At 36.4% G+C, this 13,367-nt stretch overlaps 1 protein-coding gene across 3 annotated transcripts; it reads left to right on the forward strand.

Moving 5' to 3' along the window:
- The first annotated feature begins 1,470 nt into the window (after positions 1–1,470).
- On the forward strand, positions 1,471–13,000 carry LOC103501089 (uncharacterized). Of its 3 annotated transcripts, none has more exons than XM_008464583.3 (11): positions 1,471–1,626; positions 2,714–3,399; positions 7,152–7,329; positions 7,408–7,636; positions 8,041–8,180; positions 8,362–8,651; positions 8,808–9,020; positions 9,107–9,598; positions 10,467–11,129; positions 11,591–12,142; positions 12,255–13,000. In XM_008464583.3, the coding sequence occupies exons 2-11, from the start codon at positions 3,124–3,126 to the stop codon at positions 12,477–12,479; spliced, it is 3,258 nt and encodes a 1,085-aa protein (XP_008462805.2). In that variant the 5' UTR covers positions 1,471–1,626; positions 2,714–3,123; the 3' UTR covers positions 12,480–13,000. The 3 variants fall into 3 exon arrangements, with proteins under 3 accessions (XP_008462805.2, XP_050935369.1, XP_008462807.2); XM_051079412.1 differs by having other exon boundaries at positions 7,417–7,636; positions 12,255–12,737; XM_008464585.3 differs by lacking the exons at positions 1,471–1,626; positions 2,714–3,399 and adding an exon at positions 5,834–6,034 and having other exon boundaries at positions 12,255–12,737.
- Positions 13,001–13,367: the final 367 nt, after the last annotated feature.

Genomic DNA, 13,367 nt, shown 5'->3' on the forward strand with positions numbered 1-13,367 from the left:
TTATTATTATAATTATATATTATTATTATTATTATTATACATTATTATTATTATTATTATTATTATTATTATTATTATTATTATTATTATTATTATTATTATTATTATTATTATATTTCAATAATAATAATATCATTATTATTATTATTATTATTATTATTATTATTATAATATTTCAATAATAATAATATTATTATTTATTATTATACATTATTATTATTATTAATATCATTATTATTATTATTATTATTATTATTATTATTATTATTATTATTATTATTATTATTATTATTATTATATTTCAATAATATATAACAAACTAAAAACAATACATAACTATTTCAATAATATTCCTAAAATATATAACAACCTAAAACTAATATACAACTAATAAAGAAAAATATATATCTAACAACCTAATAACAATACATAATTAATAATAATTATTCCAATAATATTCTAAAAATATACAACAACCTAAAATCAATATATAACTAATAAATACAAATATATAAATATCAAAAAATAATATACAACTAATAAATAAATATATACAACATAATAAAACTTACCTCAATGGAGTTGGATGGAGAAGAAATGTAGAGAAAATAGTTGAGGAGTAAAGGAGAAGAGGAAGTTTGGGAAGATAGTGAAGAAAAGGAAGAGAGGAAAGGGAAATTTGTTGAGATGAAGGAAGAGAGGAAAGGGAAATTTGTTGAGAGAGGAAATGGATTGAAGGATGCATAAATGAAATCGGGTGGGGGGGTTTTATAGGCAGGGAAGTCGTGTAAATGGGACACGACTTCCTGCATGCCCGACACGTGGAAGTTCACGTGATTGAAGTCGTGTACGGTGTACACGACTTCCGCGCTAACAGACAAATTGGCAGTCAACGTTACTGTTGACTGCCATCTGTCAGTACGGAAATCGTGTACGTCGTACACGATTTCCTCGCTACCCGACAAACTGGCAGTCAACCTGACTGTTGACTGCCACGTCTCAGGAAAACGTGTACGTGGTACACGACGCCAGTCAGAAGTCGTGTACCACGTACACGACTCCAGTCATTTGTCGTGGCCGCCGTTCACGATGCCGACTCAAATCGTGTAGGTGTCCCACGATTTTGGTGAAGTCGTGTACCCGGTACACGACTTCACTACCCTATTTTTGACATTTCTTTTCGATCGGCCCTATTTTTGATAATACTTTCATAAACTACATTATTTAAAAAAAAAATTCAGAAAGACCGATAGAAGGGCCGTAAATATTTTTTTATAACGAAGAAGTAATTTCGTGTGTTGGCTTTGTAGGTGGTGAATGACGTGAGATGTCAAGTAGAAGAGCGTCCACGTGTCAAGAAGAGAAACACTGGAAAAGATCGTGGGCACGTGACATCACAATTCCCCGACGACACCAACCATCATCAAACGCAAGTCATTTTCCCTAACTTCGAGGGGCATTTCCGTCAAATCACCATAAATTACCAAACCGCCCTTCCCACTCTGAGAAACACAGCTTCGGCTTCTGATGAAAACTCTCTCTCTCTCTCTCTCTCTCTCTCTCTTTCGTCCTCTTCTTCTTCTCCTCTCTCTCTTCATCTCTCAGACTCTGCGCTTTTGATTCCAGGTATATTCTTCTCTTTGATATATTTCATTCATCTTCACTTCATATCCTACAATTTTGAAGCCTATTCTTGTTTTCTCCAATCTTTCCAAGGTTTTCCACTGCGTTCTTATGTTCTTCTTTCTTGTTTTCACCTCCCCTTTTCATTTCAATTGTTGTAACTCGTAATTGGATCCTGTAATTAGAGTTTCGTCGGGTTGGAATGGAAGCGTAGGTGGGATTTGGTCTGTTTTCAGGATCTTGAGCTGTTTTTGAGAACCATTTCTTTTGGGTGCTTGGCGTGATTTTTTGATAAAGTGGTGGTGTTTGCTTTCAGCTTTTTAGTCTAGACTTGTTGCGTGTTTTTGGATATAGTTGGCATTTTCTTTTCTGGGGTTGTTTCGTTTTGAGGGAAAAATTCTATTTTTGCTCGACCCGGTTTCCATTTCAAGGAGATGGATCCGTGTCTGATTTTTTGACAACTGTTATTGATGTTTTCTTGGTTTTCATCTTCTGTGATCTTGGGGGATTTCTTTAGGAATGCTTGCAAATAAGCGTCTCTTTTGACGAATGAGAATCCACTGGAGAACTATGAATGGGGCTCTCTAGTTTTCTTTTTTTCTTCATCACTTAATGTAATTTTCAAAAATGTTCTCTTCTTGCTCTCTGAGTTCATGATTTTTCTCTGCATTTGTATACTATTGGTTGCCCCTTGGTGCATTTTCTTCTGGAATGATATAGAAGAGACGCTTCTGAGACACTTTCTACCTTTATATTCTTCTTTGTCAACGGTTTGTTGAAAATAAGGGAAGTACCATACTTAGTAGTCTGTAGATAGGCATGAACTGGTTTTATGAGGCTGATGAATGTTCTAATTTCTCTTCATCATTAATAATTGAAATTCACCATATGTTTATTTGATTTCCTTACTTGAGCTAAAAATTGTTGTGCTTTGCCTCTTTTATTCTCTTGGTAGCTCATTCTATTTTGTGTATAAACCAACCTTAGTCATCATTGATCCAATTCATCTACAAGTTTTTTCTTACTTTATTTTTACTTTAAATTTAGTTTTAGAAAGCTAACCATACTGATAGACGATATTTAAATGCAGGGTTCTGCTTCACTTGCTTGCACGTGGATTTTCTTTTTGTCCCAACTCCAAGTGATTAGTTTTCTGAGTGGCTGCTATATTGTGTGGCCTCGGTAATTATGAAGACATGAAATGATGCTTTTTAATCCATTGAAGGAATATGCTAATTACCTATAGGTTCATTTTAGTCTGGGATATTTAATATGACATGGACTAAGATGAAGGGAGGTCTTTTCATGTAGAAGATAAGTTGGTCGAAAGGACTTTCTTCGTACCAGATTTCTGTCAATTGACATCTTAATTTTATTCACGGCCAACAACTCATTCTTAAGCAGTTGTCATAGATGTTTCAAGAGTTGAGGAGAATTTATTTATTGTTCTTCTAAAAGTTTATAGTGGGAAGTAAATTAGACTACTGCACATCTTAAAAAATGGATGTGCTAGTTTCACCCCAAGGACAGAAGCAAAATGTACAGACTTCATTTCGTAAATCTTCATCAGTGAGTTCTCAGAAAGATCTATGGCTTATTGTTCATGAAGGCTCATTGGCAGATGTGGATTCAGCATTGGCAGTGCTGAAGAGGAACGGGGGAAACATTAATGCAAGGAACCCATTTGGTCTCACTCCTCTTCATATTGCAACCTGGAGAAATCATATTCCTATTGTAAGACGGCTTCTGGCGGCTGGTGCTGATCCTGATGCTAGGGTATGTTGGTTAACGTTGTTTATGTCAGATTTGGGTTGAGTATCCAGTTAATTATCAGTTAGTTCCCTTTTGTGGGTCTCTCATCTCTCCCCTTTCTTTTCCATTTTTTCTCCATGAAAGTTTGGTTTTTCATAAAAAGAGAATCTATTGCTTTCTTAGCATGAATGTACATTTGTTCCCTGTCTCTAATTTTAACTCATGCAACAACCTTTGTGTCTAAAAGAAATGCAAAAAAATAAACTAATTCTGTTTATTTGAGTCTTTTGGACTGAACTTTACTCTTGAAACTAAGGACACATTACGACTATCTATTAGTTAACATATAAATTATTTACTTGGAAATTTCAGGACTTGTGCTAATGTTTAATTTCTATATGATATGCATACACTTACCTTTTGTGGTAGCTTATTAGATTCCCTGTGATCCTAGTAAATAGTGATATAATGGAGGAGGAGCTTGTTAACCTGCCTTTTTGTAATAGGGCTTGGGTCTTCCACGGCATTCTTTAAATTTTGTGGCTTGAAAGAAATATGAGTATTTTTAGAGGTGTTGAGTCATTCAGTCTTGGAGTGAGGCTCATTCCAATACTCTGTTTTAAAGGATCTTGTCCAACGTTTGTTGTACATACCCTTTATTTTTCTGATTCTCTAACAACGGGAGAAAGTTGGCAACTTTGGGGTTTTGCCTCAGAGAGCGTTCCTTTGGGGTTGTTGGTTAGAAAGAAACAAAAGGCTCTTTAATTCAATACTCTATAAATTTGCAGCTTCAGACCACTTGATTGTGCCATAGCTATAAAATTCTTTTGTAATTATCCAATCTTGTTGCTTTTGAACAATTGGAATAATTTTTATTTAAAGCAGCCTTCTCTGGGAAGCTCTACCCCTGCCCATAAGTTGTACATTCTTGGTTCTTCAATACAATTTCATCTCTTATTAAAAATTTGAAAAAAAGAAAAAGGACAAGGAGAGAGAGGTAGAGAGAGAGAGCACACAATGGGGACAGCTTCTTTCTTTTTTAACTTTTTATTGTTTATTTTTTATGTCCTTGTTTGTGTCCTTTTTTTTTGTAGGCCCCTCTTTAAAGTTGACAGCACACAAGGTTTTAGAGGCAGTTCATGGAGTGTCGAATGCAAAATATCCTGTCCTTAGATAAAGGATCAATCTTAACTTAGTTCACACAATGCTGCTGAATAAAATGTACATTACTTTGTTTTTAAGAAAGCAAATTTCAGCTGAGATTGGTGATTTTGAACCCAACAGCTAGGTTAGTGCCTGTACACAATCACGCAATATCCATGTCTTTAACTTTGAGAATTAGAGAAGTGATTCTCAGTGGCTTCTAATCAAAGACTTTGGAAAAGGGTTGAAAAGTTATGCATCCAATTCTTTAGTGTTTGCCTAGTTGTAGATCTGAGAGTAGTGTATGTAATGTCTAATCATTATTTCTCGAAATAAATTACCCTTTGTATTCTACAGCATTATTTCTCATGCCCCGAAATATCTAAGCCATTGGAATGTGGTGCATTTTGGAAATGGTAGCTTGAGAAAGAAAAATTACCCAACCTTGCTATTATAGCACAAGGTGGTAGTATACATGGTAACTTGTAAGGATGAACATGACTGGTCTACAAATCAAAGAAAAGGGTTTTAGAAGTACTTGATGAGATGTCAAAATATAGTGTCCAACAAAAAGAATTCTTGGTTGGTTGAAAATGGAAGATCTCTTTTTGAGATGATGTCTGAATAGGTAGTCAAAGTCTGTCTTAACAAGTATTGTGTCTTTTGAGGTGTTTCCTAGGATGGGAAAATTTGACTGGAGGAGGTGATAGTGGATATGTGGGCTTTACTTGTTAAGATTATTGCCTACTTGAGGAGGAGATAGATGAATGAAATGATTTACTTGCTGCGATTAAAGGAGCTTCTGTTAGTTCAAGAAGGAATAATTGTAGTCTTAAAGAGTTTTCTTGGGGAAGTCTTTAGTGAAGGTTCTCATTAATTTTCCCTTGGTCTCTAAATTTTTTCTGGAAATTGAAAAGTCCAAAGTAGATGTACATTTTATGGATTTTGTATAAGGGTGTGCTTACACACAACAAATAGATTACAGATGAGATAGCCACTAATATGTGCATTTTTTGTTTTAGAACAAGTGAAGATCAAGATTACCTATTTAACTTGTGTTTTTAGATAAATGCTCCAAGCACAGCTATTTCAGTTTTCTGTGTGGAATACAGCTAAAATGAAGCCAATTTGATATGGGTAGATGCCTTCAAAAAGTCATTTGGGAGGTTTGGCGTGAAAGAAATCAAAGGTTTTTTTTTCCTGAAGGATGATCTTCAGACTCAGAGTGGATCGAGAGAAGAATGAATGTGGCTAAATAGCAATAATTAAAAATTAACAGTTTGGGGTTAGTTTTGTCGACTTCAGAAGGGAGTAACTTTTCTTTGTTCTTTTTGTAATCATTCAATATCAATAATAAGTTGTCTGTTGATTCAAAAAGTTTTGAAGATTTCATTTCTCAATGCTTGTAGGATATCCTAGATCAGTGACTAGGTCGAACTCTTTGTTTGAATGTTGTACTTGGGGTAATGTGGGAGTTGTTGAAAAGAAACCTGAGGATCTTTCAAGATTCCTGGAAGTATACCATTTTTTATTTTTTTATGTTTTCTGCCTAAAAAGAGAAACACTTTTTTTTTTCCTTTAATTAATTAATTAATTTATAAACTCTCTTTTTTTATAAGAAAATTTATTTATAAATTATCATAATAATTTTTATGAGAAACCAACTTTCATGGATAGAAATGAAAGAATATAAGAAACAAACATGTTAATTCTAGTAGTAAAGTTGCCCTGTTGACTCTTAGTAGGACTTTACGGAAGTATTTGGACTTGAGTTAATTATATTAAGGTGGGAATAATTGTAGAATGAGAGGGAACGAAACACAAATAAGAACAATCAGATATACTTTCTTGAAACGGAGACAAGCTTCTTTATTGATAGAATCTTAAGGGAATTATACAATAAAAATAATAGAGAAGCCTAGATAGAGAGAGAGAGAAATAGATAGATAGGATCAGATACCTAGACACTTGGACATCTCAACTAGGTTGACATCCCGTAACGCCATCATGCAAAGACCATATAAATGGAAGAAAAGCAATACAAGAAAAGAAACAAAATAGAGAAGACTGGTCTTCAGAAAAGCCGTAGCCTCCATTAAGGGTGAATGCCGAATGAAGACAGTCCAGTTGAGACAAATATCCGGAATTGAATAGTCTTTGGAATTGAATAGTCTTTGAATTCAGCGTTAAAGGAGCACCAGGCTGCTGCGTTCCTTTTTGATATATTAATTCTGGAACTTCTATCATATCACTGGATTCGTCACAAATCACCCTATTGTTCCTTTCAGGTGAAAGTCCAGGCCCTACCTTATCTATGAACCATAGATTGCCCGAAGACTCCAACCAGTTGTTTGTAAAGAAATAGGATAATGTAAAAACTATTTTCACGCACAAGAGGTAACAAGACATGAACTATCTACTACCTCATACCTTAAAGTTTTCCTAGTTGCCAAATTCCCAGGTAAACTTGATGCCAAAAAAACCTGTCATTCTTCAAGTGGAAGCTAACTCAAAATATTAAGAACATTACTTGGATTTCTTGGGAGTCTTTAAAAAATTCCAATTAGCTTTTACTGGTTTCTTAACTTTCTAGTTTCATAGGGTTATGGATGACCATCAATAATTTGTTTCAGGATGGTGAATCTGGATGGAGCAGTCTTCACAGAGCTCTACATTTTGGTCATCTTGCAGTGGCATGCATCCTTCTCCAGTGTGGTGCCTCTATCACGTTGGAGGACTCCAAGTGTAGAACACCAATAGATCTTCTCTCTGGACCTGTATTGCAGGTCGTGGGAGGTGACCCTCGCTCAGGTGGCTTCTTAGCCTTCCATTTGATATTAACTTAATCACACTGATCATTGATTCAACCCATTCATTTTCACTTCTCAGTTGCCACAGAATTGTTTAGTTGGGGTAGTGGCACTAACTACCAACTTGGTACTGGCAATGAACACATCCAAAAGCTTCCATGTAAAATAGATTCTCTTCATGGTTCTTCTATCAAGTTGATTTCTGCCTCCAAGTTTCATAGTGTAGCTGTCAGTGCTTGTGGACAAGTCTATACCTGGGGTTTTGGAAGGGGAGGCCGACTTGGACACCCTGACTTCGATATTCACAGGTTTGAGTCTTTGTTCAATTCCATATGATGCATTTTATTTCCTTCTGTTTGCTCATTTCATTATTGACAATTTTTTAAGAGTTTAACTTCTAATAAATATGGAAGTAGTAAGTACATACACGTACCGTTCAGTTTATTCAGTCATCTGTTTGAATTCTTGTGTTAATTTATATAGTATAGAGTGGTCAGCAGTAGGAGTGCAGTGCATTCTTTATCGATTTTTCAATTCAGTGATTCTGGACTTAAAGAGAGCTGGGCAGTCAAATGGGAAATACTGATGTGCTATTGTCACTGTTACAATTGGCTAATGTTCTTTTTTAACAAGAAACAAGGCTGAATGTTCTTTTCTAGCCTTCAATTTCCCACATATTTTCATTAGATACATTTGACTTCATTCATAACAGTGGTCAAGCTGCGGTTATCACCCCTCGACAGGTGATTTTTGGTTTAGGTTCTCGCCGTGTGAGAGCAATTGCTGCTGCCAAACATCACACGGTTATTGCCACAGAGGGTGGTGAAGTATTCACCTGGGGATCTAATAGAGGTAAAGTATTCTGGTTGCCGTTAAGCTCATACGTGCGAAGTTTTTAAGGGAAATAGGGTATAAATTTGGATAGTGACTGGAGCTCGTTATTCATTCCTGTTGGAACAAATTGCTTTTGCTTTCCATGCCCATTGTACTATCGACTTCGGAGGTTACTGATTTTCCTAATTATGATCTGCAGAGGGTCAACTCGGTTACACTTCTGTTGATACCCAACCCACACCACGCAGAGTTAGTTCTCTGAGGTCTAAAATTGTTGATGTCGCTGCTGCAAACAAACACACTGCTGTGGTCTCTGAGTCTGGTGAAATTTTTACATGGGGCTGCAATAGGGAAGGTCAACTTGGTTATGGCACCTCTAACTCAGCTTCTAACTACACTCCCAGAGTGGTTGAATACCTAAAGGGAAAGGTCTTTTCTCGAGTGGCTGCAGCTAAATTTCACACCATATGTTTAGGGGTTGATGGAGAGGTAATCTTTAGACTTTTGAGCTTGTAAAATTTCAAACTTTTAATGAAATTAACTTGACTAGGCGCATACATCTTGTCATTCTATAACAGCAGATGAATTATCTGTTGATATCTGCTTGCTCTAGTTAGAGAGAGGGTTCTAACCACGTTGTTGCAGGTTTACACTTGGGGACATAGGCTTGTTACTCCTAGGCGTGTTGTAATTGCCAGAAATTTGAAGAAAAGTGGGAACACCCCGCTAAAGTTTCATAGAATGAAACGGCTTCATGTGGTTAACATTGCTGCCGGGATGGTTCATAGCATGGCTCTCACGGATGATGGTGCGATATTCTATTGGGATTCTTCAGATGCTGATCTTAGATGCCAACAGGTTTGATCTTTTGGTTTTATTTCTTTTCTTCTGAACCAACTTGTTAGTTACTTATTGATGTGTGATCTGTTTTTCCTTTCATGTAGCTATATTCACTTTGTGGACGAGATGTGGTCAGCATTTCAGCAGGAAAGTACTGGATTGCTGCTGTTACATCTGTTGGTGATGTATTCATGTGGGATGGGAAGAATGGCAAGGATAAGCCACCAGCTGCAACACGTTTGCATGGGATAAAGAGGGCTACGTCAGTGTCAGTTGGTGAAACACATTTACTGATTGTTGGTTCTCTCTATCATCCTGCCTACCATGTCAACGGGAACAAAATTTCAAAGAACCATAGTTCCAGTGGTACGGATGAACTACATGAGCTCGATGAAGATTTGATGTTTCATGATATTGACTCTGCTATCGAGTCATCTACTTCCCCAAAAGTTGCCACTGAACTGCATTGTGTGCCTAGCTTGAAAAGTCTTTGTGAAAAAGTGGCTGCAGAAAGTTTAGTGGAACCACGAAATGCTATTCAACTGCTTGAAATTGCAGATTCACTTGAGGCAAATGATTTGAGAAAGCACTGTGAGGTATGGAATATGAAGACATAGATACTGAGAAAGTAACTTTTATTGGGAATACTTCTGTTTCACTTCTACTAGATGTTTCTTTAATCACGATTTCCAGTGTACTTCTCTGCCACTTTTTGCGAATTAGAGAGTTGCACGTGATAGTCTTCCTGTTCTTCACTATAATATACTTCTTGATCAATTGTTTTGCTTATAGTATAAAAGTAAGTAATTAGAAATTTGTTAGAATCTTTTTTAGGTCTGTTTTAGACAGTTTTGATTGTTGCTGTAGGCTCTTTAGTTGATAGTATATAGGTATTCTAGATAAGTTGCCATCTTGGCTCTATGGTTCTGACCATAGCTAGGTGTTTTAAGGCTCGACCACTCGGTTTGGATGCATTGTTAATTTTAGATTAAATTACAAATTTGGTCCTTCGGTTTGAAGTTACTTTCTAGTTCCTATGTTTGTCAAATCTTACAAGGATTTCAAGGCTATTGCTTTGTCATTACTATATTGAAAACATGACATGTTTTATTTTTCATGGGCAAGAGTTTACATTTTCTTTTAGGTTTTAGGTTTAAGTAAAATAGGAGAAAATGAGTTGGAAGATTCAATCAAAACATAAAGGTCAATTTGAATCTTTGAAAACCTAATTCAAAAACTAAGCCAAAGCCATAGGAATCAATTTAAAATTCTGAAACCAGATGAACCAAATTATAACCGAACAAACCACTTTGGCCAAACTTCTAATTCAACTTTAATTTTAATACAACTGTTCCATTTCTTCTTCTTCTTTTTTTTTTTTTTTTTAAATTTTCAAATTTGACCTAATGTAATGAACTTATAGGATATTTTGCAACTAATTTTTAATTTGCTAATTGGTTCCAGGATATAGCTATTCGGAACCTTGACTACATTTTTACAGTGGCATCACAAGCTATTGCCAATGCTTCTCCTGATGTTATGGCTAAGCTCGAGAAGTTGTTAGACCTAAAGTCATCTGAGCCATGGAGCTATCGTCGACTCCCAACTGCGACTGCTACTTTGCCTGTCATTATTAACAGTGAAGAGGAGGATAGTGAGAATGAGATTTTAAGGTCCCGAGAGAATCATTTGATGAGTAACATGACAAAAGAAATGGAACGAAGATCAGATTCTTTTTTCCACGAAGGTAATCAAAATGAAGCCATTTCCAAACAAATTCGTGCCTTGCGGAAAAAGTTGCAGCAAATTGAGATGCTTGAATCAAAACAGTCCTGTGGATATCTCCTTGATGAACAACAAATTGCAAAGCTCCAAACCAAGACTGCCCTTGAAAGTTCACTTCTGGATCTTGGTGTTCCAGTGGGTAACCTGCTGGAAAAACCATCTTTAATGGCTCCAGAAGACAAAGGAAATAAAAACACTGTGGCATCGAAAAAACATAGGAGGAGGAACAAAAGCAAACTAGAACCCTTGGAAACTTCAGCTGGTTTTACCAAATCTGCTGTAGAACCAGATCATATAGAAGGGTCCTGTGATGTTGAAATGCTTTCATTTGCCAAGAATAAGGTTAGGCTGAAATTTTATTTGTTTGTTCTATTATTTGGGGGAGCTCAGTTAGGAGCTAAGCCCCTTCGATAACAAGTTTCTGATTTTTTGAACTATTTTGAAGAGTTGTGGTGCTATTGTTTAGGTTGAGGTAAAAATAATTTCAATTGTTGTTAAATAGGCCAAAAAACTAAAAGGAAGTTTTTGAAATTATTACTCAAATATGTTATTTGTCTCCGAGTCGTAAAGGTGTTTTTGTTTCATCAAAAACAAAATGTAGTACTAGCAGCCAAACGGCCATTTGATTAGAAACTACATTGCCCAAATTTTCAGTAATGACTGTGGTCTTCCGTTGTTTTGTACCTGGCTCGACCTTTTTCACATTTTAGTTTCAACTAGATTACTGCATTGTGTTTACCCTCCTTGATTGCGATTTTCGTTTATTTTTCTTCGACTTAAAATTGATTGATTATATCCAACAGGGAGACAACACCATCTTTGAAGAAACAGCCAACAATACTAATACTTTTGAGTCATCCACTTGTAATTTGAAGAAAAGCAATTCAAGTTTGGTGAAAAGTGCAGACTTGTCAAAGGATAAAAATTCATATCCAACAGCTACGAAGAAGAAGAAGAATAGGAAGGGTGGGCTGTCGATGTTCTTGAGTGGTGCTCTTGATGATATGACCAAAGATGTAGCTGCACCTGCACCCCCCCCACCGCCTAAAATGGAAGGCCCAGCCTGGGGTGGGGCTAAAGTTGCCAAGGGGTCTACAACCTTGCGTGAAATTCAGGATGAGCAGAGGAAAACAATAGGGAAGCAGATGAGTGAGAGCAAAGAACAGGCTGATCTCTTGGACTGTAAAAGCGAAGGGAAAATTCGATTTGCTTCATTTTTGTCTTCCAAGCCAATACCTGTCGTCCCGAGTCAAGCCTTTCAAGTTACTGATGGAGAAAGAAACACTCCTCCCTGGTCTGCATCTGGCACTCCTCCCCCTTCTCGGCCATCTCTCAGGGACATTCAGATGCAGCAGGTAGGCCAGCTTTTCATCTCTCTGTTCTTTTGGATTAGTTCAAAGTTGAAGTCAATTCTTAATTTATTCAAGCAGGAATCTGACACTGCTATTTGTTTTTCTTATCTCGCAGAAAGGAAAACAACAAGTACTATCAAATAGTCCAAAGGTGAGAACAGCTGGCTTTTCAATTACTTCTGGTCAAGGCTCTCCATCAGATTCCAGTGGAATAAACCGCTGGTTCAAACCAGAAGTTGACACACCATCTTCGATTCGTTCAATTCAAATTGAGGAGAAGGCTATAAAGGACCTGAAGCGTTTCTACAGCAATGTTAAGATTGTGAAGAACCCATCTTGAAATTGCTAATGAATTGGGTTAGTCAGGTAGCAATTTAGGTTCTTGGTGTTCCTCCCTCTCAATACAGTGCTGTAAATGTAATTGTACAAAATGAGCTCAGTGTACATCCTCTGTTCTAACTCAAACTCATTTTGATTTTTAAAGTAGTTGACAGTTTAGATACTTGCCCTGATGGTGTAATTTGCAGCCATCATAGAATTCAGCCCCATGAATTCGGATTCAGTTCATTGGAATAAAGGGGGGAAATTAGAAACAGTATTTATGGCATTCATTCTGCTTTAGTGAAAAAATAACGGGAAGGATACCTGTTACAAGGTATGCTGATCCAGCTTCCCCAACCCCCTCAAAATGCATACTTTGTATCATTATAAACTTTTTCCTTTGCTTGGCACCAGCCTTTGAAAGCTATCTGTATGAAACTATGAACTCCTTGGGATCTTTATCATGATTGTATATCACCCTCCGTTCATACAACAGGTATCTTTTCTTTCAGTAAAAAATGCTATTGGGATTCTGTTGCACTCTCTCTCTTCCTTTCTCTAGGTTTGTTTGCAAGGTTCTGTTCTGTTGTATTCTTAATTGGGTTGGCTTGGTGGAGAAACTATGGAAAAACTTTGTGTGAACTGATTCTTTATAGATCTTAAAAATTTAATTATGAACCCATGTTGATGCCATTTCACAGGGAAGCCTATCATAGAAGACATGCATGTCCTCGTAGACTCAGATCCATGTGGGTGGATCCCGCATAAGAACTACTGCGTGGTGATGACCATTGATCTTCCGACACGTGATTATCAACCGTTGGATCAATAAATGACAAGACTGGTGAGTGGTCAAAAGTGATTTGTCTGTTTAATCTTTTAGCTCATATGTATATCCTTTAGTTTC

Source organism: Cucumis melo, chromosome 11 (genome assembly GCF_025177605.1).
Source record: "Cucumis melo cultivar AY chromosome 11, USDA_Cmelo_AY_1.0, whole genome shotgun sequence".
Taxonomy (NCBI): domain Eukaryota; kingdom Viridiplantae; phylum Streptophyta; class Magnoliopsida; order Cucurbitales; family Cucurbitaceae; genus Cucumis; species Cucumis melo.